The following is a 25,625-nucleotide window of genomic DNA, read 5'->3' on the forward strand; positions in this document are numbered from 1 at the left end:
TTTTGAAGCCCCAGAAGTGGTTTTAAGTCAAGAACATATGATGGTTCCTTATTATCCATGAGTTCGAATCTGGATCCCAAGGCCCTCCATAATCTCCCTCCCTCCGCACCCAACCTCAGCCCCAGCACACTCTGCCACAGGCCGACCAATCTCACCAGCATGCCAACTCCTCCATCCTTCAAGGGCCAGCTCATGCCTTCTTGCCTCAGTCCCCAGTCCCCTACGTACTTCTAGTCAGTACACAGTACTGTCTGTGACTCATTGACGAGTGCTCATCTGTTCTTGTCCATTGGACTCCAGCTCCCTGTGGACAGGGGCTTTGACTTGTTGCATCTGCTATAAGTCTTCTCTATCAGAATGCAGGCAGATGACAAATTCATGCCATCTGACCGGAATATTCAGCAAATTCTTCTTTAACAGAAACCCTGACATGCTGTTGCCACCCAGTGACACAAGTGGAGACAGCAGCAGAGAACAAACACAGAGACCTGGGGTTTATTGTTGGAGGGGAGGAGAAAGATTGGGTGAAGTGCTGGGATAATACATTCTAGACAAGAGGCAGTAAAGGTCCCTTGGCTAGAGCAAAGCACTCCTCTAGGGTGACTCCGTGGGCTACAGGCAGGTGTAACTTGCCTCATTTCCAGCCTTGCAGACTTCCTTCCCTCTTCCTGGGCCATAGCAGCCATCTGTGTGTGTGTTCCCTGGCTGGTCCGTATCCTGCCCTGGCTGTGGCTGCTACCTGGAGGTGGCTTGGGTAGGGCTGGGGCATAGCAGGACCGGCCCTGGGGATGTCAGACTTTGAGTCAGGGACTCATCTAGCTTGCGGGTCTCAGCCTCCAGGACAGTGGCCTCAGGGGTCTGGGCCACGGCCAGAAGTGAGTGGGAGAGGCTGTGGTGCAGGCCTGCCAGCTCACGGCTCGTCTGCGTCGAGCGAGCGATGTAGTCCTGCCTCTGCTTCCGCTCCAAGGCCAGCTGGGCGCGCAGCAGGGCCACCTGCAGGGGAGGGGGGGGGGCAGGAAAATCGAGAGGGAAAGAGTAATTAAGTGCCTCGAGGCTGCCCCACACCTTCCCACTCTGCTCCTGTGTCTTTTGTGACAGCGCATTTTTTTTTATTAACGTTTATTTATTTTTGAGACAGAGAGAGACAGAGCATGAACGGGGGAGGGGCAGAGAGAGAGGGAGACACAGAATCGGAAGCAGGCTCCAGGCCCCGAGCCATCAGCCCAGAGCCCGACGCGGGGCTCGAACTCACGGACCGCGAGATCGTGACCTGAGCTGAAGTCAGACGCTTAACCGACTGAGCCACCCAGTTGCCCCGTGATAGCGCATTTGAAGCAACTACCACACACAGATCTCAGGATCAGGCTTTAGTGTTTAGGGCAAGGGCCCCTGGGAATCATGGAAAAATCCAATGATTCTCAACCGTGGCTGCAGAGGAGGCTCAAACAGGGACTTTAAAAACAACAGCAACAACAAAACTATTCATCAACTTTATTGAGGGATCATTTATATGTAATAAAATGCCCAGATTTTAAGTGTAAATTTTGATGAGTTTCATAACGTACATACGCATGTATAACCACCATCCCGATCAAGATACAGAATATTTTAATCACTGCAGAAAGTATTTCTGTGCCCTTTTGGAAGCTTTTAAGAAATACTCTGACTTGGGGCACCTGGGTGGCTCAGTCAGTTAAGCATCCGACTCTTGGTTTCAGCTCAGGTCATGATCTCGTAGTTTGTGAGTTGAAGCCCCATGCAGGGCTCTGAGCTGACAGTGCAGAGCCTGCTTGGGATTCTCACTCTATCTCTCTCTCTGCCCCTCCCCTGCTCATGCTCTCTCTCTCTCTCTGCCTCTCAAAATAAATAAACCTTAAAAAAAATTTTTTTTAAAATATTCTCACTTAATTAGACTGCAGTGAGGCCTGGGCATCAGCATTTTTTTCAAAGCTCCCCAGGTGGTTCTAATGTGCAGCCAGGGATGAGAATCCCTGCTTAATTAACCCTTCCATTTCTCTGAGTACACTGAAACTACCAGGAAGTGGTTACTAGGAGCTCAGGGCAGGTCCAGGACTAGGGTGAGGCAGAGAGGCTCCTGGGGTACAAAATTTAATGAGGGACTCCAGGTTGATAGTGAGCACCTCCTTAAATTCTCCACCCAACGTGCTTCCCTTGCCTCACCCTAGTCCGGGCTCCATCTCAGGACTGCTTTGTCTGAATTCAGAGTGATAGCTAAGTCTAGCTGTAGAGATAGGTTCTGCCAGTAGTGACTATTAATTCCTGAAAGAGGCTTAGAAATAAAAATTCCACAGTTCTTATTACTCCTGGGTCTTGAAAGACAGGGTGAACCTCTAGGTGAGGCCAAAGAGGCAAGAAGTCACTCAATACTGGTTTCCCTGAGCATGGCAGCTTGAGCTGAGGTATGGATCTTGGCACTGGTCCCAGACTACTTTGCCTGCTGTGCTGGCAACAGTTCTGCCTGCAAAGGTGCATTTGAGGGCACAGGAGGCCAGGATGCTTCTGTTTGCTTTTGTCTTTCCTCCTAGAATCTTCTGTGTGCCCCTCAGCCCTCTTCCTTCTCCTTTCCCTTCCTAAGGAGGAACCTGGAAGTCTGGGGTCTGGAACATGCTTCCTTTCCCACTCTTGCCCTAAGCAGATGGGAGGTTGAGTCAGGACTGGGCCCTTCTTGCCTTCCACATAGACTGAAGTTCTGTGAGGGAGAAACCATTTCCCCTCTCCCTGCTGGAGGCGCACAAAGGGTCAAGCACACGGCAGACACTAACACCTTGTTGCCTGTCTGCAGCAGAGGGAAAGGGGACTTAGAAAGCTGATCCTTCCAGAACATACCTCTTTCTGCAATTCAGCCATGTGCTTGGCATCTGAGGCGCCCTTCTGTCCTCCTCTTGCATCCTATGGAAGATAAATGCCATTCCTGTTGGAACAAGCCTTCCCACCCTGTGGGTTCTGTAGGCAACCCCAGCCAGCTCATCCCAGTCCTGGGGACCAAGGCAAGGGCTATGGTCCCAGTTCAGAAGTGTCGGAACCCAGACTGGACTCCAGGTGGCACCATGACCCTGGGGCAAGGAAGCCCAGGAGGGCCCAAGCCAGCTTAATGGACACCCATGGAGACCTGATGCTGAACATCCAGAAGGCTTGAATGGCATTGGCTTGAGTCACCTTTTCGTTTATAGAAGTACACCACACATCTGGTTTGTGCTAGCCCTGGGCTGTGAGCTAGGGATACAGAAAGGAAGACAGGGTACCTGCCTTTGGGAAGCTTTCATAAAGGGGGAGAGACAGAGAGCCTGAGGGATGCTCAGCCACCAGAAGCAGTCTCTCCCTGACAGGCTGCGGCGCTGTTGACTGATGGGCATAACTCAGCTAAAAGAGTGCTGGTTTGGGGAGTCTTCCCCCAATTCCTTACCCGAAAAAGGGAGTACCATAGACCCTAATCTTGTAAATTCAGTACTACAAGAGAGGAGATCCAAGAGGCCCACAAAGTTGCTATCAAGCTTCCAAGGCACCTCAGGGTCTGGCCAGCATCACCCATCACCCATATGCCAGGGATTCCGACCAGAAGCCCGATGAGCCCCACTCCTGGGTAAGCCTGAGACCCTGGTCTGGGAGCAGGAAGGTTATACATCAGTGAAGGCTTACTGAGTTTCTGATAATGCAGGGCTGCCAGCCATGACTCCATCCCCACCCCTTCCTGGGTCCGGGACACACTGAGCTGTGCTAGGCTGGCCAGAACCAAGCCAGGAGGGGCTATCTGGATCAGCTAACATGGGCGTCTCCCCTTGCGAGGGTAGCCTGAGATATGCTCTGCAGGTGGCTGTTTCTGATCCTCTGGAGGCTGCAGTCAATAAAAAGAAGCAAACCTGCTGTGTGGCTTCGCTGACCTCCAGGATGCCCGTCCGCAATGCACGCATGGAGTCCCTCTTCAGCCTCCTGCGCTCTCGCTCTACCTGCCGAGATGCAGGTGAGAAGTCAGGGCTTGGCTTGGCTATGGGGCTGGAGTAGAACTGCCTTTCTCTTTCTCTCTCTCTCTCTTTTTTTTTAAGTAGGCCCCCTGCCAGAGTGGAGACCAACTCAGGACTTGAACTCATGACCCTGAGATCATGACCTGAGCTGAGATCAAGAGTCAGATGCCTGGGGCCCTTGGGTGGCTCAGTGGGTTGAGTGTCCAACTTCGGCTCAGGTCATGATTTCATGGTTCGTGAGTTCGAGCCCCATATCGGGCTCACTGCTGTCTTCTCTTTCTGTCCCTCCCCTACTTGTGCTCTCTCTCAAAAAACAAACAAACAAACAAACAAACAAACAAACAAGAGTGAGACACTTAACCGACTGAGCCACCCAGGTGCCCCAGAAGTGCCTTTTTCGAGAGAAAGCTGGTGTGGGGGTGGGTGTGAGCACAGGGACAGCAACCACGAGAAGGTAAGCTCCTGGGTTGAGGAGAGCACATGCCAGGGCAGCCCTGAGAGCAGAGATGTGCTGATGGGGCAGAGGAGGTAGGGCTGGCCTCTCAGGCTTTCAGAGTAGGCTTAGCAGACATTTTCTGTAGCGTTTTGGCTTTGCAAGCCTGTAGATCTCTGTCACAACTATTCGACTCCACTGCTGTGGTGTTCCCATGAAACTTTCTTCTCAGCAGTGGGCAGCAAGCCGAATGTGGCCCTTGGGCTAGGGTTTACCACTCGGCTCTGGGGGCCACACAAGAAGTGGAGATGCCTGCCCATCGGACCCTAGACGAGGGAGCTGAGGACAGGAGAAATGACCTACCTGCTCCAAGGTGGCCCGCAGCTGGACATTGTGGCGCTGCAGCCTGCTCCGGTCAATCTCTAGCTGTGCCACTGCTTGCTGGAGTTGTTCCAGCCTTTGTCCCCACAGCTGCTTCTCCTCCATCCCAGGACTCGGTTCAGCCTCCACTCCAGGGACCTGCAGGAGAGACCTGTGACTCTCACCTGGGCAGCCCCGTAGACAGATGGGGAATAGATAGCAGATAAAGGGACCAATCTGACAGGTCTGAACTTCAGGGACCCAATTCCCAAAAGAGGGAGGGACAAGCCCCCTGTAAAGGAGCTTCCTCTTGGCCATTTCTTCCCACTGGGCCTCCAGCTCGCCTCTTCCAGCTGTACACCTACCTCTTCTCTGGGCCCCCGTTCTGCTCTGCTGGTCAAGCTGGGGCTGAGGAGTCGCTCCTTCTCTAGAGCCTGCCTGGTGAGCTCCAACTCATCCTGGGATATCAAGATGTGGAGCAAATTACACCATGGCAACCTCATATCCAGACCCACCCTACCTTCCATCCTCATGAAAGCCAGTTAATTTTCTCATTAGGTTATAGTCTTATTGTTCCTGGAGACTCTGAGCTATTCTAGTGCAGAATCTTTATTTTACAGATGGACAAAGCAAAGAAGCAGAGAGGGGTCTCTTCAAGGATACATGGTGGGCTACGACTAAAACCTGGCTCATCTGAGATCTCCCACAAGCTAAGCAACAACGTGGAGCACTGAGGTGTTGTAGACACGAGAGCATGGACTCAGTAGAGCTGGGCATTATGTCACCACTTACTGGCTATGTGACTTGGGTCAAGAAACAAGCACTCTCCAAAACCCAGTTTCCTCACTTGTAAAATGACTATATGCTCCACGAAGCATAGATTGAGCCTTTGGCATTAAATCCCTCTTGATAAATGGTGACCCCAGTGCTAGATATTTTCTAGGTGCCATATGTCACACAAATGGTAACGATCAAGAAGAGAGACAGGTAAGAGGAAATGAATGTATGTGTGCAGGTGGAGATTGTCTGGGAGACAGGAAGAGCCTAGCAGTAAACAGGCTGCGTTCTAGAGTCAGACTCCTTAGATCTAGTTCTGCCACTGACTGGCCATATGACCTTGGACAAGTTGCTTAGCCTCTCTGAACTATAAACTGAAGCTAACAATTCCTAGTTCTCAGAGTTGTTGTGGAAGGAAGTGAGAGTAACAGTGCCCGGCATGGAAAATGCTTAAAATAAAAAAATGGTAGCACTGCAATGAAGGGCAGCATCTAAGAAATGTTCTTGAGTGTTTGGAGGGGGGTGCAGGGGGAGCCTGACCTGAGCTACAATACTGCTTAGTGACCGTCCTGCCCAGCTAAGCACTTTACTTTTTCTGTGCCTATATGTATAAGCCTAGAAATAGGAAAGGAATTCTACATGGTGAATGCTTCTTTCCTATGCACTTTCTATGTATTATCTCACTTCATACTCCAGACGGCCCTACAGGGCTGGTTACTGTCATTCCCTATTTTATCGAAGAGAAAACCTGGGGTCAGAGAAGTGAAGGCACTTATCTAGGGTCACACAGCCCATAAACTGCAGGACTGTATTGCAAACCCAGGAACTTGACTCCAAAATTCACAAATGTATCCCCTTCTCTGCATATTGCTTCCAGAAGGCAAGTCCCAGCAGTGTTGGGTGTCTGAGTGGGGTTCTCTGGGGCTCAGCCCTGGTCAAGGCACCAGGATGTAGAGTCAATTTCCCGGGAAAAATGGGCTGGGTTGCTCTTGGCAAAAGAAATAATGCTTCTCTATGGCCAAGTCAACCTTGCTCTCCTGACTGCCTACTCTATAAGGGCTCGTGCTCAGTGCCGGGGGTGTGAAGGGGACAAAGACATGGCCCCTGACCTTGAGGTTGAATGCTATACCCTAAGGTCCACTTCTCTCACTCAACATTCCACCTAGACTAGTGCACTTATCCCTAACTGTGGAGGACCTTGAGTCTCTGTCTCCAGTCTCATCCTTCAACCTCAGATCACTTTACAGACCTGCCCACTGGACATCACCCCATGCATGTCCCACAGGCACCTCACTCCACTGCCATTCCATAGCGTTCCTGAAACCTGCCTCTGAGCAGAGATCTGGGGGTTTGGTTTCCTTCTGCCCATTCTTCACTCCCCTGTCTCTTAGTCAACTGCCAGAAGTCCCATGAGCCCCTAGGTCCACCCTCATGTCACCATCCACCCTTACTATCTTAGGCCATCATCTGTCTCCAGACTTGGATGACAGCCTCCTCATTGGTCTCCTTAGATTTGTTGCTCCACATGGCAGCCTGAACAATTCTCTGAACCGTACATCGGATTGTGTCCTATACACACACACACACACACACACACACACACACACACACCTCATCCGCCCCAAACACTTCATCCAAGTTCCGCTGGTCACCCAGGTCCTTAACATAACTTATAAGCGTGGAACGAGGGGTCCCTGTCACCTTGTCTTCTGTTGCCAACTGTCCCTCTGTGTCCCAGTCAGCCTGAAGTCCCTGCACAGATACTCCACACCCTCCTTCCTCTTTCTTCTTCCCCAAAAAGCTCCTCCCCCAACCTGTGCTTGGCTAATTCCTTACTGGTCCCTTCAGATCTAATCTTAAACCCCACTTTTACTGGGAAGCCTTTCAGGAAAGCTTTCCACTAGGGAAAGGCTGAGTGTCCCTCTAGTGTGCTCAGAGCATACTAAACTTCTCTAATGAGGCACTAAATATAACTAGACATTGCATTCTAATTGCTTATCTTCTAGACTCAGGGCAGGAACTGTGGGTGGCTTATTCTCTCCATATCCCCCCAGACCAGCACGATAATCTGGATCCCACTTAGGTCTCTTGCACCCTGAGGTGCCACAAGCCCAGGGTGCCAGACAGCCCCCCTGGGCTCAGTCAGACCGGCCATTACTGCCGGGGAGGAACTCACCTGCAACCTCTGGCGTTCTGAGTCCCGCTCCAGAACAGAGGCTTGTAGGAGCATGGCCACCTCCTGCAGATTGCTGACGCTAGCCTTGCTCTGGGCCAGGGACAGTGCCAAATCCTGGGCCTTCTCCCTCCACTCAATCTCCCTGGCCTCTGTCTGCCTCAGGGCTGCCTGGAGTCGCTCCAGCTCTTGCTGAAGCCGGGGCCCTAAAGCATCAAATTGTGTAGAGGGCTCCTCCGCTGGGGAGGCTGTGTGGCTGTGCGGTGAGTCCTCCAGATTCTTCCTTTGCTGGGCCTCCCTCAGCCCCAGAATCTCCTCTTCCTTTTGGGCTAGAGTCAGCTGCAATTCCCTTAGGCTTTCCCGGAGGCCCCTCATCTCTTCCTCTTCTCTCTCCCGCCCTGCACCTTGCTTCCCTTGATCTTCTCGGTCCCTCTGGGCCAGAGACTGCTCTAGCAGCTGCCCCTGTCTCTTCTGATGACTCAGCTCGTCATCCCTCTGGGCAAGTGCCCGCTGGAGCTGCTGCACAGCCTCCTGATGTCGGAGATCCCGATCCCGGATCTCCCCTTCCCGCCTTCTCAGGGCCTCCTCCAGCTGCCGGGCTTGTGCCTGGCAGGAGTCCAGGGCAGCCTGCAAGGTGGCTGTGCTGGCCTCCAGGTTGCGGCTCAATTCTGCCTGGCCAAGGAGACGCTGCTCCTTCTCCTGCAGGGTAGCCTGAGCCTCGCTGAGGGCCTCCTGCAGAGCCTCAGCCCGGGCCCGGGCTGTCTCTTCCCGATGCTGGCAGGACCGGCCATCTGCTTGCACGGCCTCCAGCTCCCGGCCCCGCTCCTTGAGCATGGCCTCTGCCTGCAGCAGGCTGTCCTTCAGGCCCCGGATCTCCACCTCGTGCTCCTGCGCACGCTCCGCACACTGCTGCCGGAGGGCCAGCAGAGCCTCCTCCTGTTCCCGAGACTCAGCCCTGAGGTCCCCCAGAACCTCCTCCAGGGCCTGCACCCTCTGTCCCTCCACCACCAGCTCTTCCTGGAGCCTTCGCACATGCTCCTTGTGGTCCTCAAGCTCCCCCTGGCGCTCTTTCAGTACTGCGTGGGCTTGCTCCAGGGCTCTCTGCAGCGTGCTTGCCTTTTCCTTCATGCTCTCCTCCTGTCCCTGCGCCTGCTGCTGCTGCTGCTGCAGGGCCTCGAGCTCCTGGTCCCTCTGAGCCAGGGCTCTCTGGGTCTCTTCCAGGTGACCCTGAAGTGACTGCTCTTTCAGCTGCCCCTGTTCCCTGGCTTCCTGCAGGTGCCGCTGCAGGACCACGATCTCCTGCTCCCGTTGGGTCAGGAGGAGGCTGGTCTCACCCACCTTCCTGTGTAGGCCCTGGAGCTGCTGCTCCAGATGGCCCTTGTGCTCCTTCAGTTCTTGGATACGTTCCTGCTGGCACTCCACCTCCTTCTCCTTATCACGCAGGATCAGTTTCATGTGCTCCAGGCTCCCGCGCTGTGCTTTACTCTGGCCCTTCCCTTCCTCTGCCCGCTCCTGCATCAGTGGCCTCTGGGAGGCCAGCTCCCGGCCCCGCTCTCTCAAGGATAGTTTGATCTGTCCCAGGTCCTCCTCTAGGATCTTGGTCTGCAGCGTCCTCTGATCCTCTAGGACCTGAATCCTCTCTCTCTGCAGCACCATGTCCTGGTCCCTCCTCTCGAGGTCCTGAGTCAGGTGCTCCTTCTGCCTCTGCAGCTCCTCGATCTGTTCTCGCTGGGACTGCAGCTCCTGGTCCTTGTCCTGGAGCTCTCTGGCCAGAAGAGTGCTGCGGCTCTCCAGCTCGTGGATCTGGCTGCTCTGTGCCTGCAGCTCCTGGCTCCTTTCCTCCAGGTCCAGTGTAAGGTGGGTCAGAGCCAGCCTCTGCACCTCCCTCTGGTCCTCCAGCTCCTCGATTGCCTTTTGCTGGCACTCCATTTTGTGGTGGTTTTCTTCTAGTTCCAGGGCCAGGCATTCCAGTGTAACCAGCTGCTTCTTCAGATCCTGAATCTGTCCCTTCTGGGACTCAATCACCTGGGCCTTCTTCTCAAGTTCGAGAAGCTGATGCTCCAAGATGTTCCTCTGTGTCTCTCGATCCTTCTCGAGCTCTTTGATCTGCTCCCTCTGCACAGCCAGCTTCTGTTCCTGCTCCTGGACGGCCATGGGCAGATGCTCTAAAACAGACCTGCACTTCTCCAGCTCCTGGATCTGTTCTTGTTGCACATCCACCTCTTGGTTCCTCTTCTTCAGGTCCAGAGATAGGACTTCCAAGGCAGCCTTTTGCATTTCCCGTTGTTTCTCCAGTTCCTGGATATTTCCCCGCAAAGTCTCTACCTCCCCTTCTCTTTTGGATAGGGTCTGGGCCAGGATAGCTAAATTCTCCTGCAGAGCCTTGCCATGGGCCACCTTCAGCTCACCCTGCTCCTGCAGAGCCTGGGCTCGCTCACGCTCGGTCTCCGCTTCCTTACTCTTGAGTTTCAGGGCCGAACGAGCATTTCTCAAGTCCTCCTCCAGGGCCCCGGCAGCACTGGCCTGAGCCCTGGCTTCTGCCACAGATGCCTGCAGCCTTTCCACCTGGGCCATCAGGTTCTCCTTAGCTGCCTGAAGTAGTTCTCGCTCATTCTAGAAAACAAGATGCAAAACCACCTTAGACTACACTTCCCCGATGTGGTCACCCTTGCACAGGCCCTTCCTCGCCTTACCTCTGCAGCACCAGCAATGTCAGGGAGTGACAAAAAGAACCTGTGCATTCCCCTTAAGCTGATACTGTAAACGATCATCCCTACCACATTCCAGGGCTCTGCTAGGCCCAGAGGAGAAAGCTAGAGGCAAATGAGCCATCTCAGACTCTGGCCCTTCAGGGCAAGGGACAAAAATTTCTACCTTAATTCGGAAAAACTCATTGGAGGAGGATTCACTGGGGCCTTAATAATGGCCCTCATAGCCACAGAGACAGACAGGGAAACACAGAGCCTTGCTTAAGGAAGCTGGGCACTACATATGGATGAGGTATGGCCACTGGCCATAGTGAGTGTGGCCACTGGCCAAGGTGAGTCTGGAGCTGCAGACCTGGCCCCTAAGGACTATCCCGAAAGAAATCCCCTACCCCAAACCAGGGCTGCCTCACCTGGGCCTCTATTCCCTGCAGCTCTGCTTGCCATAGACGACTCTGTAATGATGCCACAGTCTCGTGCAGTTCCGTCAGCTCACATTCAAGGGAGTTCTGTTTTCCTTCCCACTTGGATTTCTCTTTGGGAAGAGGGGAGGTGGTAGAGCGAGGCCCATGATTGAGGGTGGAGGAAAAGAGGGATATAGGGGCAGATGGAAGGTGAGGCACAGAATCAAAGGGGGAGAAGGCCAAGAAGGAGAGAATTACATCCAGTTTCATAGAGACATCACCCATCTTCCAGCTGCTCCTGGTGGTCTAGGCTCCCTGCTGCTTCCAGACTCACATCTGGATCTGCTGCCCAGTGCGAGCACATGCCTGACTGCCCTCCCAATACACCTCATCCTGATCACACACAGCTCTCCACCCCTGGGCTCCCAACAGGGTGAAGCTCAATGACGTTGGAAATCGTTGCTGGTCTCCAGTTCTATGGTTTGGAGAGGTTGCTAGAAACTAGGCTCGCTCTGCTGGCTGTCCACCATTTCTGCAAAAGATACCAGAACCCAGCTCTATGTGTGTGGCTCTCAGGAAGCCCTTTGCGGACACTTTCAAGACCCAGACTCCCTCCCTAAGTTGTCCTCTTCTCTTCTTTTTTTTTTTTTTTAATTTTTTTTTTCAACGTTTATTTATTTTTGGGACAGAGAGAGACAGAGCATGAACGGGGGAGGGGCAGAGAGAGAGGGAGACACAGAATCCTCTTCTCTTCTACAATGGAGCTTGGCCCTCAAGACCCTCCGTTTCCTTTCCTTTCCAAGTAGTCCCCACCCTTTCCAGCCCTTGGCTGTGGCAGGGGTATGTTCTCCCCAGATCGCCCCGCTTCGCTGTCTCTCAAACAAGCCCATAATCCTTCCGTTGTCAAAGTTTAATAATTTTGAGGACACAGTTGGAGATGATAAAAATAAATAATATGGATAAATGACAAAAGATACGTAATTTTATAATGTTCTCAAATAGCCCTGGCCCTAGGTTGCCAGTTTTTAAACACAGACAGAGAAAGTGGAAGCCTAGCCAGGAACCTCTCTCAGTTCATCCAATCTGTCCCCCTGAATCCCTTCTTCTAGGATGGCCCACAAAGGCCAAACAAAGCAGAAAACTAGTCCACAGGGGTCATCACCCCTTTGGAGATGTCTCTAGGTATCTTTTCTCACATTTGTTAGTGAGCAGTGAAGAGTGGCTGCCTGTTCTGGGCTTCTGGTGCTTCCTCTCTCTTCCCTCCAAATCTCCCTGCCTTGAGCTTCTCACCTTCCTGGTTCTGGGAGAGCTTTCTCTGCAGATGCTGTAATTCTGTGCAGACCTGACTTTTCTCTGCCTCTGTATCAGTGAGACGCTGTTCCAGCTTCTGGGCCTGCTCCCTCAGGTCATCCTGGGAAAGGAAGGGCGAAGCTGACCCCCAAGTGCCTCTTCTTCCACAAAGCTATCCCAGCCCCATACCCAAGCTGCCCCCTCCTTCCTCTCAGCCCTTGTGGGGTCTGCCACTGCGGATCTAGTCCCTGATCGCTCCTGGGAGTGATGACAGACTCTGCTCCAACTGGCTGGAGCCTAGAATCACCCTGTGACCCTCTGTGTGCCTTTTGAAATGCAACTTGCTGATGTCTTAGCCTGGGGTCCCCTCTCCTTTCCCCAAACTCCTACTTCAAAGATCAGTTCAAGCGTCACTTCTTCCCTCCCTGTGTCCCTCTCCAAGCTGGAATGAACTGTCCCTTCCTCCCATTATCATCATTTGTATCTGTTATTGATCTGATCAATTCTATCAGTTCTATCTTAGAACGCAGTTTGCTTCCTTGACCTCCTTGAGGGTGGAGAGTTGGTCGTTCTCCTTTCTGTACCATCAGCTCACAGTGGCTGGCATACTCACTTTTTAATTGAATGATAGGGTCACCAAGGGGTGGAATTTACGGGACTTTTGGTTCAGTCTTAGGCCCACAATGTTCCTATAAATGGCAACCTCAAATTTCAGCAGTCCCCATTTGTTGGGTTTTTCTTGGACATCTTGGCACCAAGAATAAATAATTCATGGCTGAGAGGAAAATGATACAAACAATATCCCTCACCTGCGCAGGCTTTTCAAGCTCACAGAGCCCACTCAAATCCCTCACTCACTTGATCCTCACACCCCTGGGGGGCAGACATGATTTGCCCCAGTTAACTAGTGAAGCCCAGGCCCAGGAAACCACATTCTGTGCTCGTGCTTGCCAGGCAGTAAGTGATGGAAGTGGAACTCATCGCAACTTGATCTGGGGAATAAAACAGTTCAAACCGAGTCTCTGGGGAGGGAAGAGTTCAAGGAAGAAGAGCAGAGAATCGTACCCGAGCCTGCTGGGTCTTCCACAGGTCTTGGTGAAGCTTGTGGAGGGCAGATGCCACGGCCTCAGCTGACAGAGCTGTCAGGAGGGGCCCTCTCTTAAAGAGAATCCTGGCTCCATTCTGGTCTGAAAAAATGAGGAAACACCTCCTGACTTGGCAGCACTATGAAAGGAAACGGCCAAACCTCCCCTGGTCCGTACGGCCTTGGCCTTCCCCCCGATCCCTCCTTTCCCCCAAAGAACCCCTTCTGAGCAGTTCATTTATCACGCACTTTTTTAAGTTTATTTATTTTGAGAGAGAGAGAGAGCACGCGCACGCATGAGTGCAAGCGGGGAAGGGGCAGAGAGGTGGGGAGAGAGAATTCCTGCTGAGAGAGGAAGAGACAGAGAGGTTTCTCCTACAGTCAGCCCAGAGCGCCATGCCGTGCTCAATCCCACTAACCATGAGACCATGACCTGAGCCAAAGCCAAGAGTCAGATGCTTAACTGACTGAGACACGCAGGTGCTTACATCATCCACTTTCTGCATTCCTATGTGCCAGGAGCTATGGCAGGCACTAGATAATGCTAGCTATCATTTGTTAAGTAAGCATTTAGTAAATGCCTATTTTACTACATAATCTCATTAACTCCTTAGAAAAATCCCCAGAGGTATGTACTTTTAACATCCTCATTTTATTTCATTTTATTTTATTTTATAAGTTTATTTATTTTGAGAGATAGAGTGTGAGCGGGGGAGGAGCAGAGAGAGGGAGGGAGACAGAATCCCAAGCAGCCTCTGCACAATCTCACGAACCATGAGATCATGACCAGAGCTGAAATCAACAGTCAGGTGCTCAACCAACTGAGCCACCCAGATGCCCCATCCTCATTTTAATGTTTGTTTATTTTTGAGAGAGAGGAAGACAGAGTGTGAATGGGGGAGGGGCAGAGAGGGAGACACAGAATCCGAAGCAGGCTGCAGGCTCCCAGCTGTCAGCACAGAGCCCGATGTGAGGCTTGAACCCATGAATTGCAAGATCGTGACCTGAGCCGAAGTCGGACACTTAACCGACTGAGCTACCCAGGCACTGTGACCTCATCCTCATTTTATTTATTTATTTATTTATTTATTTATTTATTTATTAATTATTTTTCCTCATCCTCATTTTAAAGTTTAAAGAAAATCAAGCCCAAAGGATAGGCGACTTGCCCAGGCACACATGTCTATCAAATGGCAGAGTGGTGATTCAAACTCTGATTGAATTAATTCCGGAGTCTGTGACCTTAGCCTTGCTGCAACATTGCCTAAGAAACCACATGCCCCTTCCTTATCCAGGGAGCCAGGCCTGAGTTCTTGGGTGGTCTTACCTGGCTCTGGGGCCCCGAGGGAAGCAGAGTCCCCCCCGCCATGCAGCTCAGGCCTGTTCTCGCAAGCAGACCCCAGGGCCTGCTGCAGGACAGAACAGAGGCTGGCCAGCTGGGCTTGCGCCTGCTGCCCGGGCTGCTGCTCTGCTGCCAGGGCCGCCAGCTGGTTCTCTGTGCTGCGCAGCCGGAGCTGGACTTGGGCCGCCTTGGTTTCCAGGGCCCGCAAGGAAGCTCGCAGCTGCTGCTCTGTTACTCGAGATGCCTCCAGCTCCTCTAGCAGTTGTGCTTCCTGGGCCAGAAAGTCAGCCTCCTTTTCCTTCACCTCCTGCTTTAGTAATTCCACCTGCCAGGAAGGAAGTGTTGTCACTCTGAGCAGGGAGCGGACACCCTCTCGTCAGACCCTCCCGGCCTGACCCCACTCAATCCCTGTGCACATCTTGATTGGCACTGGGAGGCTCAGCTCCCCAGCAGGCAAGGAGAGCTGTGGAATGAGTGTTACCCTCGATCTGACCTGCATGTCCACCTACTGACTCCTGACCCATGGGCCTGGGTAACGCAAATGGGTTGTGGCCTGGTCCACCTGGCAGTGATGCCAGATCCCTGCTATGATCAGAGCTCTTCCTGAAACCCTGACGCTGAGCCTAAATAAGACCAGTCACAATAATAATGGCTACCACTTATAGAGGGCTTACTGTGTTCCTGACACTTTATACACTCCTATAATAGTTAAGAATTATCATCCTTGTTTTATGGATGAAGAAACTGATGCTCACACAACCTGGAAGCAGTAGAGCTGGGAGTCAAATCCAGCACTAATGACCAGACCTGGTCCTTCTCTGCCCCAGTCTACCATCTAGCTCTTCCTGGCTCACCCTTCCCATCCCAGTTCTGGCTTTCCTTGGCATCCGAGGTCTGGGGTCCTGCAGTGAGCAGACCAAGTCCCAAAGTTTTCTTGCTGCTGCCTACTTGATCTGCATAATAACCTGTTCCACTGCTGTGTCTTGCCAGGCTGACCGAGCGCACTTAGACGTGGCCATGCTTGAACCGGGCCTGTATGGCTCTGCTCCTTTGGGCGCCACGTTTTGGGCTGTCAGATTCCTCACAGGGGCCATTCTCAACTCTGGGCCAGGTTCCCAAGCCCCCACCCTGCCCAGTTCTGACTTGCCTCTCCTGCCAGGGTGGCTGAAGTCCCAGCACACCCTGTAATATGGAAAAAGAGAACGGCCCTCTTTATGAGAGGATCCTAAACAGTCGCCCTCTCTACTCCAGGAGTGGGCTTCCACCAAGGAATGGGGCCCATCACCAGCGTGGGAAGTACCTGGGCGCTGAGCTCCTTCTGCCCTCCCTGGGCCTCCTGCAAGTCCTGGCGCAGGGAGCTCAGCTCTTGTTGTCGAACAGAGTCCGCTTCTTGTAAAACAAGGAGTCTCTGCTCCTTTTCCACCAGCGACTGAATCAGGCTAAAGAGAGGTCAGAGGTCTAAGGTCATTCTCTCAGGGAATGAAGAACTGACTGTGCTAAACACAGCATTCATAATTAGAGAGAAAAACTAACAATAATTATAGTGAAACAATAAAAGCTAGCATTTATTGAGCACCGACTGAATACTCCTACGTACTTCATGCATATGATACTTGCCTTCAGCTGCACAGTTTATTCTTCTCTGGTAGATTCCGGAAATACCTACGCAATACCTCAGATTCAACGTGTCCAATTCTGTCCATCCCCTCTGCACCTCCCACCTATGTCCAATCTATGATAACATATAATGGAATCCAACTCCCTTAACGTCCCTTGAGCCCCTTCCCTCCTCTTCTCCACTACTCTACCCTGGTGCAGCCTTAGTATCTCTCACCCAGACAACCATACCCACCTCTTAAACTATCTTGCTGCCTATAGTTTCATCAACAAGAGGATCTGCTCTTTTTCAAACTTCTGCATCACTGAGACACGCTGCACTTCGCCTGAATGGCCGTATCTCACTCCTGATGTTTTCTGCCATCACTACCCCTTCTGATATGTCGTAAACTGGATCGTGTCCATTTCTCTGCTTAAAACCTTTCAGTGGTTTACTACTAAACCTAAAATAAAATGCAAACTTCTGGCCATGGCCCATAAGTCTTGAGTGACACAGACTTTCCAGGTCACACACCCTCTCGTCATTCACTGGGCTCTGGTCATACAGTGCTTCCAGAGTCCCCAGCCAAATACCCCGAGTTCTGATCCACCTCCGGGCTATTGTGAGATTTCTACTCCCACCACAGAGCTCTCCTACTCCTTTGCATGGCTGGCTCCAGTTCATCTTCAGTGATCAGTTTGTTTGTTTATTTATTTATTTATTTATTTATTTATTTGAGGGAGAGAGAGAGCACATGCACACATGTGCAAGCAGGAAAGGGTCAGAGCGAGAGAGAGAGAGAGAGAGAGAGAGAGAGAGAATCCTAAGCAGGCTCCACACCCAACACACAGAGCCCAACATGGCTTGATCTCATAACCTGTGAGATCATGACCTGAGCTGAAATCGAGTGTCAGATGACCAACTGACTGAGCCACCCAGGCGCCCCCTTGGTGATCAGTTTTAATGCAACCTCTGGGGCGCCTGGGTGTATCAGTCAGTTAAACAACTCTTGGTTTTGGCTCGGGTCATGATCTCAGATTCATGAGTTCGAGCCCTGCATCGGGCTCTGTGCTGACGGCGCAAAGCCTGCTTGGGATTCTCTCTCTCTGCCCCTCCCCCACTCACACTGTCTCTGTCTCTCTCAAAAATAAATAAATAAACATAAAAAACAAAATTAAAGGCAATCTCCTTGAGGAAGACCTTCCCTTCCCTAAAATCTTATCTAAAATATATATCCTCAACTCCCATTTCTAGTTCAGCATCCTATTTCTTCCCTCCATACCAGGTAATATAATCTGCAATGATTTATCTGGGGGATTATTTTATTGATGTCTTCCCCCACAAAACTATAATTCTACTGGGGCAGGGACCATGCTGTCTTGTTTATCCCTGCATCCCCCACCCCTGGCATAGCATCTGGTATTCACACAAGCATATATATACTAAGTGAATGAAGTGTAAGCTTGAAGACAGGAACCACATCCTCTCCACATGGCTACCTGTATAGTCCAGGGCTGGAGACACAAGAGGCTAGGTTACCTGAGCAAAGAACTGTCCACCTCAAGGTGACCACAGCAGCAAGACAGGCTAAAGCCCACTCCACAGCCCATCAAGCCTACCTGGCTTTCTCGCTCTCCAGCTCCTTCTGGATTTGGCTATACTCCTGGGCTTCTCTCAGCTTCTCCTTAATCTCCTGCTCCACCAGCCTCTGGGAGTCATCCTTGGAAACCAGCTGAGACTTCAAGTCCTCCACCTGGGATGATAAAGGCATGAGGACAAAGGGCGGGTGGCCAGCAGGAGGAGGCTTCTCACTCCGCCTGGGGCTCTGGGGTCCTTCAAGGTTTACCTTAGTTACTGGCCCATGTCCCATGCTCTGGGGCTTCTCCAACCCTTACACACTATTCTTACTGCCCCTTCCCCAGTACCGTTCAGCCTCACCCTCATCCCCTAGCCCCACACCTGCTGTGTAAAGGCAGGTGCAAATTAAAATCTTGCCTGAATATAACTACCCAAAGGCAGAGTGATGGGCAAGTGTATTGTGATTGTATTTTTAAAAAATAAAGTCAGAACACCAGCTGATACAGGATTCTGAAAAGGAAAAGCAATCAGAGTAGGAAAAGCAACCTGGTATAAAAAATACCGTATCTCAGGGCACCTGCGTGGCTCAGTCAGTTAAGCATCTGACTTTGGCCTAGGTCATGCTTTCAGGGTTCTCATGAGTTTGAGTCCAATATCAGGCTCTGTGCTGACAGCTCGGCCTGGAGCCTGCTTTGGATTCTGTGTCTCCCTCTCTCTCTCTCTGCCCCTCCTCTGTTCATGCTCTCTCTCTCTCTCTCTCTCTCTCTCTCTCTCTCTCAAAAATAAATAAACATTAAAAAGTTTTGGAAAAAAATACTGGATCTCTGGGGAGGGTGGGAAGAACGATGGGCACCGGAGAAAATCTAAGTTCTGTGGTTAACACAGGGAGAGAGGACTATCCTGGGGCTCTGAGGACACATGCGCAGCTCTCAGCACCCTTCTGTTTTCCCTCCTTCCCAAGCTCAGGCAGCAGGGCCAGGGTTCCCCTTTCCTACTGGAGTCACGGGAGAGGCTGGCTACGCTGGGGAAGGGCTGCAGGGCTGGGAGATAGGAGGGGGCACCTGCTCCTGCAGGTCTGTCTTGGCCTGCAGCAGGGCCCTGCACTCTTCTCGGAGACCAGCAAGGTCACCCCTGTCCCGTTGGGCTGCCTGCTCCAGTTCCTGCCGAGCATCCCGGAGCTGGGTCTGCAGCAGCTCGGTGGTCTCCTGCAAAAGGAGAAGACCGTGGTGAGCAGAGGGAAACGCTGGGGACTGCGTCTTGAAGCCCATGTCACATTAACACTGGTTTTTCAACTGGGTTGGCAAAAGCTGAGGCAGGATGCCGCAATCCATGCTGTTTCCACAATGTCACCTCAACCCTCACCTCCTGTTCCCGAATCTCCTCCCCCACAAAGCCTGCTGGCTCACCCAGGCTTTCTTGGTCGGGGCCCCTCAGTTGGTAGCAGTCCCTCACCCAGACCATTGTAGTGGCCTCCTGTCGCATATCCCTACTTCCACTTCAGGCCACCACCCCCTACATGTGAGCATGTGTGTGCGCACACACACACATACACACACACACACCCCTCCACTCAGCAGCTAAAGTATTTCTTAAAATATCTATAATAAATCATGTCCTACTCTTCTTTTTAAATACCATCCAACAGTTTCCCACTGCCCTTAGAACAAATTCTAAGCTCCTACCATGGCTGACCAAGAGCTCCCGCTTACCTTTCCACTGGCCCCTGAGCCTGTCGAGCTGGAGCCACAGGGCCTCCTTTCTGCCCTGGCCCTTCCCCGAGCCCTTTTCTGTCTATGCCACAGCCCTTATGGTGGCTATTTCCTCTGCTTAAACAGTTCTTCAAATAGCTAGCTTCTCTCTCTCTTTTTAAAGGGCTTTACCGAGGGCCACCTGGGTGGCTCAGTCAGTTAAGCGCCCAACTTTGCTCAGGTCATGATCTCACAGTTTGTGAGTTCGAGCCCCGCGTCGGGCTCTGTGCTGACAACTCGGAGCCTGGAGCGTGCTTCGGATTCTGTGTCTCCCTCTCTCTCTGACCCTCGCTTGCTCATGCTCTGTCTCTCTCTCTCTCTCAAAAATAAGTAAACGTTAAAAAAATTAAAAAAAATAAAGACTTTACTAAGATATAGGTCATATACCATACAATTCACCCATTTAAGCATGCAATTCGATGGTTTTCAGTATATTCACAGAGTGGTACAACTATCACCACAATCCATTTTAGAACATTTTTATCATCCCAGAAAGCAAGACTGTACCCTCCCTAACCCCATCCCTACTTCCAACCACTCATCTGCTCTCTGACTCTGTACACTTGCTTATCCTGGACACTTCCTACAAATGGAATCATACACTGTGTGGCCTCTTGTGACTGGCTTCTTACACGAAGCACAATGCTTTCAGGATTCATCCCTACTGTTACATGTCGTTGGCTCTTTCTAACCTTCATGTCTCAGCTCAAATGTCACTTTCTCAGTGAACCCCTGGACCACCTTGTGCGAAGTGGCCTCCTTTGACTCACTCTCAATGATTTCACCCTATCCATTTCCTTTACGGCACTTATCATAATCTGTAATTATCTCCTTTATTCTGTGTCTGCTTGTTTTCATCCGCTCTACCACCAGAATGCGAGCTCGTTGAGGGCAGGGACCGTGTCTGTCATTTCACTGCTGTGCTTCACCTTTATGTTTGTCATGTGACAGCACCTAGCCCAGGACCTGGTGCAAAGAAGCAACAGAGAACTGGCCAATGTTGAAGCAGCACATCAATACCGCCTTTCCTCTCTGCCCAGGACCACCCTCCATACCTGCTCCTTTAACTTCTGAACCTTCATGTCCTGCCTCAGGCGTTCCAGTTGTTGGCTGGCTTCTGCCAGCTCCTTCTGCGTCTGCAGCAGTGTCTCCAGGAGGGACACCCTCTCCTTCTCAGTTTCGAGCTGCATCTGTGGATAGGCAGGAGGGCAAGGGCTTGCTGCATCAGGGGTGACCATGCTCACCCTCTAGGCCACAGACACAGCCCAGCTGCTCAAGGGTTCTTCCAGAATGTGGGGTGGGGGCTGAGGGCCAAGGAAGATCTGGACCCACTGGTTAAGAACCAGGAAGTACAAAGATTGTCACTGGTTTGCAAGCTGACAGGATGTGGTGAACATCAGCCCTCCCTCAGGAAGTGTGGCATACTGTCGGCCCCACAGCTAATAGCGCCGGTCACCCCTTCTCACTAAGCAGCAAAGTGGGCATGTACGTCTCTTCTGGAAGCCCCCCTGCAGCAATACTCCTGGGAGTGGAAAAGGAAGTGATCAGAGGTAGGGGGATCACAGCTCCCATCTCCCCAGCTTCCCACCTGGCAGAGGGCGCTCTCTGCCTCCGCCCTCTCTTCCTCCCTCTGTGTCCGGATGGCCTCGGTTTCTGCCTGCTGTTCCGTCAGCCTCATTTCCAGCTCCATTTTCTCCCTCTCTAGGCTCTCCAGAGCCTTTCCCAGTTCCTGCTGGTGCCGGGAGCGCTCTTTCTCCTGGTCGTGTGAAGGACTCACGGTTAGAACCCAGTGGGTAAGGACAGGAGGCAAAAGGAGGGCTGGAGCAGAGAAGGTCTCAGCTGGGTGTCCTTGGTACCTCTCTCAGCCTGTCTCCCCATCGACAAAGTGAGGTTGCTAACTCTTGGCTTATCTGTCTCACCAAATTTTATGAGAATCAAATAAGAGTTGTAAAAAATCAAATGATAAAATACACAAGAAAGCATTTTCTAAAGTGCAATTGTCCCTAACATAGGCTACAGATAATGTTATTTTCAAGCAACCACACCACTTATCGTTGACGGTTGTAACAATGAACTGAGGTGGCAGATTGGTTCTCTGCTGTCCACTCTGCCCTGTCCAAGGTGGTAGAGTTAGCCTCCCAAAAAGTCAGGCTGAGCCTAGCTAGGATGTCTCCTGCTATACAAGGGCATGAGGACAGGGCATCCTGGTCCTCCTGGAGGTCAGCCAGTGACCAAAGCCTTCCCCAATCCCCCAGACTAAGCCGGCACCCTCTCTTAGCTTCTCAGGATAGTTGGTGAAGGGCTCTAGAGCCAGGCTGCCTGGGTTACAGTCTTTATTTAATCCAACACCACTAGTGAGTGACCTGGGTTAATTTCAATCTCATCTCTTGTTACTCAGTTTCCTCATCTATAAAAATGGGCATAACAATTTGGGTTGCTTTAAGGACTGAGATAAGTCTTTATCACCTTTTATCACCTTACTTAACACCTTTTATCATTAGCATTAAGAGAGAAGTTCCCTGCACCTTTCCTTTAAAATATTTACAAGCTCTCAAGGTGCCTGGCTGGCTCAATTGGTAGAGCATGCAACTCTCAATCTCAGGGTCGTGAGTTCAAGCCCCACGTTGGGCATGTAGCCTACTAAAAATAAATTAATAAAAATATTTACATATTTTTGCTCGAATTATGCATTCATTTAATGGGAATGCCTCTAGGGTTTCACCCCTTTCCAACATCATCTTGTACAGCTTCCCCCTCACTGGCCACACTGACCTCCTTTCAGGACCTTGAGCACACTACACACTCTCATACCTTTAAGGCCTTTCTTTCCTCATGCTTTCCTGCTCCTTAGAACACCCCTGCCTGCCTCCCACACCATTGTTCCTCACAGCTTAACTAATGCTTCCCCGGAGAGGCCTTCCCAGACCACACACTCGAAACAGTTCTGTTGCTCTTATAACTTGCTGTTATAAGTTGCTATTGCTCTTGCTGTTGCCCCTTTGCTGTTGCTCTTATAACACCCAGCTCTTATTCTTCATGGATCTTCCATAATAACTTACACACTTACATATTAACTTGTTTAATACTTGTCTTGTCCTTTGAGGTTTTAAGCTCCATAAGGAGAACCACGTCTACTTTGCTCTCCACTGTCTCCTCAACACTCCCCACACAGTAAACACTCAACATTGCACGAATGAATCACATTTCAGCTGCTGGACTGTTAAGATGCCTAAGAATAGCAATCCATAATGCCACAGTTATCAAATGGCTATGAACATCAAATCATTCCCTCTGATTTAAAAAGCCAGCTGTGAAAATATGAGAAAGATGAATTTTAATAGTAATAAGTGTTTAAAAAAAAAAACTGGCCTATTCACTCAATTTGATTAGAAGTGTGTTATAGCTACCAAAAGAGCCAATTCCATGATGTCCAGGAAGTAACAGGCTAGGGTTGCCAGTTAGGTTGTGGATCAGAATATTCTGCACATTGGGTCATGAGTAACGTGTAACATGTCTAGAGGAAAGCAAGCATGTTGGTGAGGTATTTCAAGCAAACCTAAGATGTGATTTGTTTCATGTAAGAGATTTTGGCTTGACATAAGGAATAATTTTTCAATAACTAGATCTACCTAGAAATGAATGGGCAGCCATTGGTGGAATACAACAGAAGCTAAGTGACCATATGAAAGGGATACTGCAGGAATGACCACAGCATAAATGGTTAAGAGATGGTTAATTCCTGTTCTACTGCTTATTAGCCATGTGACCTTGAGTGATTTCTCTACATCTCAATTTCCTCACTAGCTAGTAGTAGGTAGGCTATCTGAAATAATGTAAATAGCATTTAGCAAGGCATGTGGCATGGGGAAGTGGTTGATGAGTGTCCACTATCACTACAATTAAAGGGGGTACATGCACTAGGTGAAAGTATGAAGACTAGAGCCTCTAAGAGTTTTTCCAATTGTTAGGATTCCAGGAGAAGGCAGTCATAGTTAAAACTAACAGACTCTCAGGGGTGCCTGGCTGGCTCAGTTGGTAGAGCATGTGACTCTTGATCTCGGGGTTGTGAGTTCAACCCCCCACATTAGGTGTAGAGCTTACAATCAATCAATCAATCAATCAATCAAACTAACAGACCCCAAGAGTTATGAGAGCAGTCAACCTTTTCAATCAGTAGGGAGATCATAAAGTCAGATGATCAGAATTCAGGGGCATTGTCTGAATGCGAGGAAAGGAAAAAATGGAACACGCCCTCCCATGACTCAGGTATGGCCATGAGATGGTCAATCCTTCCAGAGAAGCCTAGATTATGTCAGGTGGTTACTCATTATTTTGGAACTTTATTGCATCTTTCACTTGGAGGATTTTCCCTGGGTGATATGCCTAATTCTTGCTGGGGAAAGTGCCTTCTGGACACTGTTCAACAAATAATTAAATTACTTACTTTAGGCATATAATTTCAAAACAAGCAAACTTCTAGCTACCATCTTGCCAACAAGTCTGCCTTGTAATAACAGTCAAATCACAAATACACACAAGGCACAAATCAACTTCTATTTTCAGAGACCTGAAAAACAAGATTTCTGAACCTTCCAGCTGTAAAATGGCAAAAAATACTGATAAAATATTAAATATATGTTGTGGGTTTTTTTTTCAATGTTTATTTATTTATTTTGAGAGAGATAGAGACAGTGCAAACAGGGAAAGGGCAGAGAGAGAGGGACAGAGAATCCCAAGCAGGCCTTGGCCATCAGCACAGAACCCAGTGCAGGGCTTGATCTCAGGAACCATGGCATCATGACCTGAGTTGAAACTAAGAGTCAGACACTTAACTGACTGAGTCATCCAGACGCCCCAGTGTACGTTTTAATGTATAAGTGAGCCAGCAGGAAAATAATGAAAATTTCACAGGAGTCAAAATCAAAGCAAGACTTGTGCTTTGTAAATGGTAAATGAGTACAGACTGGCTTTCCACTGGAGGTATCTGCTAAACCTAATAACTCTGAAATTCATTTTAATGCTACGTGGGAAAAAGAAAACAGAAGACAGGGGTGGGGAGTCCAATAGAAGATTCCCACATAAAACTGGACCTCCAACAGGCTAATCAGGGGTCAATAAACGATGGCACATGAGCAAAATCTGGCCAGCCTCCTGTTGCTGTATGGCCTGTGAACTAACAGTGGTTTTAATACTTTTAATGGTTGAAAAGGAGCAAAAAAAAAAAAAAAAAAAAAAAAAAAAAAAGAGAGAGAGAGAGATTTTTGTGACATGTGAAAATTATGTGAAATTAAAATTTCAGTGTCCACACTTAAAGTTTTATTTGAACATAGACATGCTCATTTGTTTACATGGTATCTCTGGCTACTTTTGTACTACAATAGCAGAGGTGAATAATTACGACAGAGACCATAAGGTCCACAAAACCTAATATGTGGCCCTTTACAAAAAAACCTTGCCTATCCCTGGGCTATAGTACCCTCAGTAGAAGGATAAACTTGAGAGAAAGAAGAAGGAAAGAGAGAAATGGGGAAGAGAAAGGGACAGAAAGTAGGGGGAGAGAAAACAAAACAAAAAAAATCCCACAGAAGGAAATAGCAAGAACATTTATTTGCTTCAACTTTTACACAGGATTAAAAAAAAAAAACTCTCCATTGAGAAGTCAACCACAACCTGGTCTTCATGTGGGCATAGGGCTTGAATGTGACCCCAAATACTTTCAACATAAATTTTATTTCACTTCATTTTAAAATTTTATTTTGAGATGGTTCTGGGATGATAGAACCTTTAATCCAACACTATTAGTACAAGTGACCTCAGTTAATTTCTACCATATTTCTGTGCCTCAGTTTCCTCATCTATAAAAATGGGGATAGGGGCGCCTGGGTGGCGCAGTCGGTTAAGCGTCCGACTTCAGCCAGGTCACGATCTCGCGGTCCGTGAGTTCGAGCCCCGCGTCGGGCTCTGGGCTGACGGCTCAGAGCCTGGAGCCTGTTTCCGATTCTGTGTCTCCCTCTCTCTCTGCCCCTCCCCCGTTCATGCTCTGTCTCTCTCTGTCCCAAAAATAAATAAACGTTGAAAAAAAAAAAAAATTAAAAAAAAAAAAAATGGGGATAACAACAGTGTCCTCCTCTTCTGCTAGGAAATTCCTAACAGA

General features: G+C 50.1%; 1 protein-coding gene and 1 non-coding gene across 8 annotated transcripts in view; one reads left to right on the forward strand and one right to left on the reverse strand.

The window, feature by feature from the left end:
- Positions 1 to 468: 468 nt before the first annotated feature.
- The window catches only part of CEP250 (centrosomal protein 250), a 51,506-nt gene continuing 26,349 nt past the window's right edge, over positions 469 to 25,625 (reverse strand). For 5 of the 7 annotated variants that reach the window (XM_030309710.1, XM_030309713.1, XM_030309712.1 and 2 more), the window contains exons 19-33: positions 21,060 to 21,227; positions 20,527 to 20,661; positions 18,785 to 18,928; positions 17,765 to 17,898; positions 15,849 to 15,987; positions 14,534 to 14,873; positions 13,188 to 13,309; positions 12,123 to 12,243; positions 10,842 to 10,963; positions 7,727 to 10,336; positions 5,139 to 5,231; positions 4,777 to 4,932; positions 3,879 to 3,965; positions 2,848 to 2,910; positions 469 to 993 (exon numbers count right to left, since the gene is read on the reverse strand). In XM_030309710.1, the coding sequence (XP_030165570.1) occupies positions 736 to 993; positions 2,848 to 2,910; positions 3,879 to 3,965; positions 4,777 to 4,932; positions 5,139 to 5,231; positions 7,727 to 10,336; positions 10,842 to 10,963; positions 12,123 to 12,243; positions 13,188 to 13,309; positions 14,534 to 14,873; positions 15,849 to 15,987; positions 17,765 to 17,898; positions 18,785 to 18,928; positions 20,527 to 20,661; positions 21,060 to 21,227 (4,692 nt within the window). In that variant the 3' untranslated portion in view covers positions 469 to 735. Of the gene's footprint in view, positions 994 to 2,847; positions 2,911 to 3,878; positions 3,966 to 4,776; positions 4,946 to 5,138; positions 5,232 to 7,726; positions 10,337 to 10,841; positions 10,964 to 12,122; positions 12,244 to 13,187; positions 13,310 to 14,533; positions 14,874 to 15,848; positions 15,988 to 17,764; positions 17,899 to 18,784; positions 18,929 to 20,526; positions 20,662 to 21,059; positions 21,228 to 25,625 lie in introns of those variants that run through there. The other 2 variants (XM_030309714.1, XM_030309715.1) reach the window with 2 other exon arrangements.
- Positions 22,030 to 22,102, forward strand: TRNAE-CUC. The gene has a single exon. It is a non-coding gene; the product is annotated as a tRNA-Glu (tRNA).

This window comes from Lynx canadensis, chromosome A3 (assembly GCF_007474595.2).
Source record: "Lynx canadensis isolate LIC74 chromosome A3, mLynCan4.pri.v2, whole genome shotgun sequence".
NCBI classification, from domain to species: Eukaryota; Metazoa; Chordata; class Mammalia; order Carnivora; family Felidae; genus Lynx; species Lynx canadensis.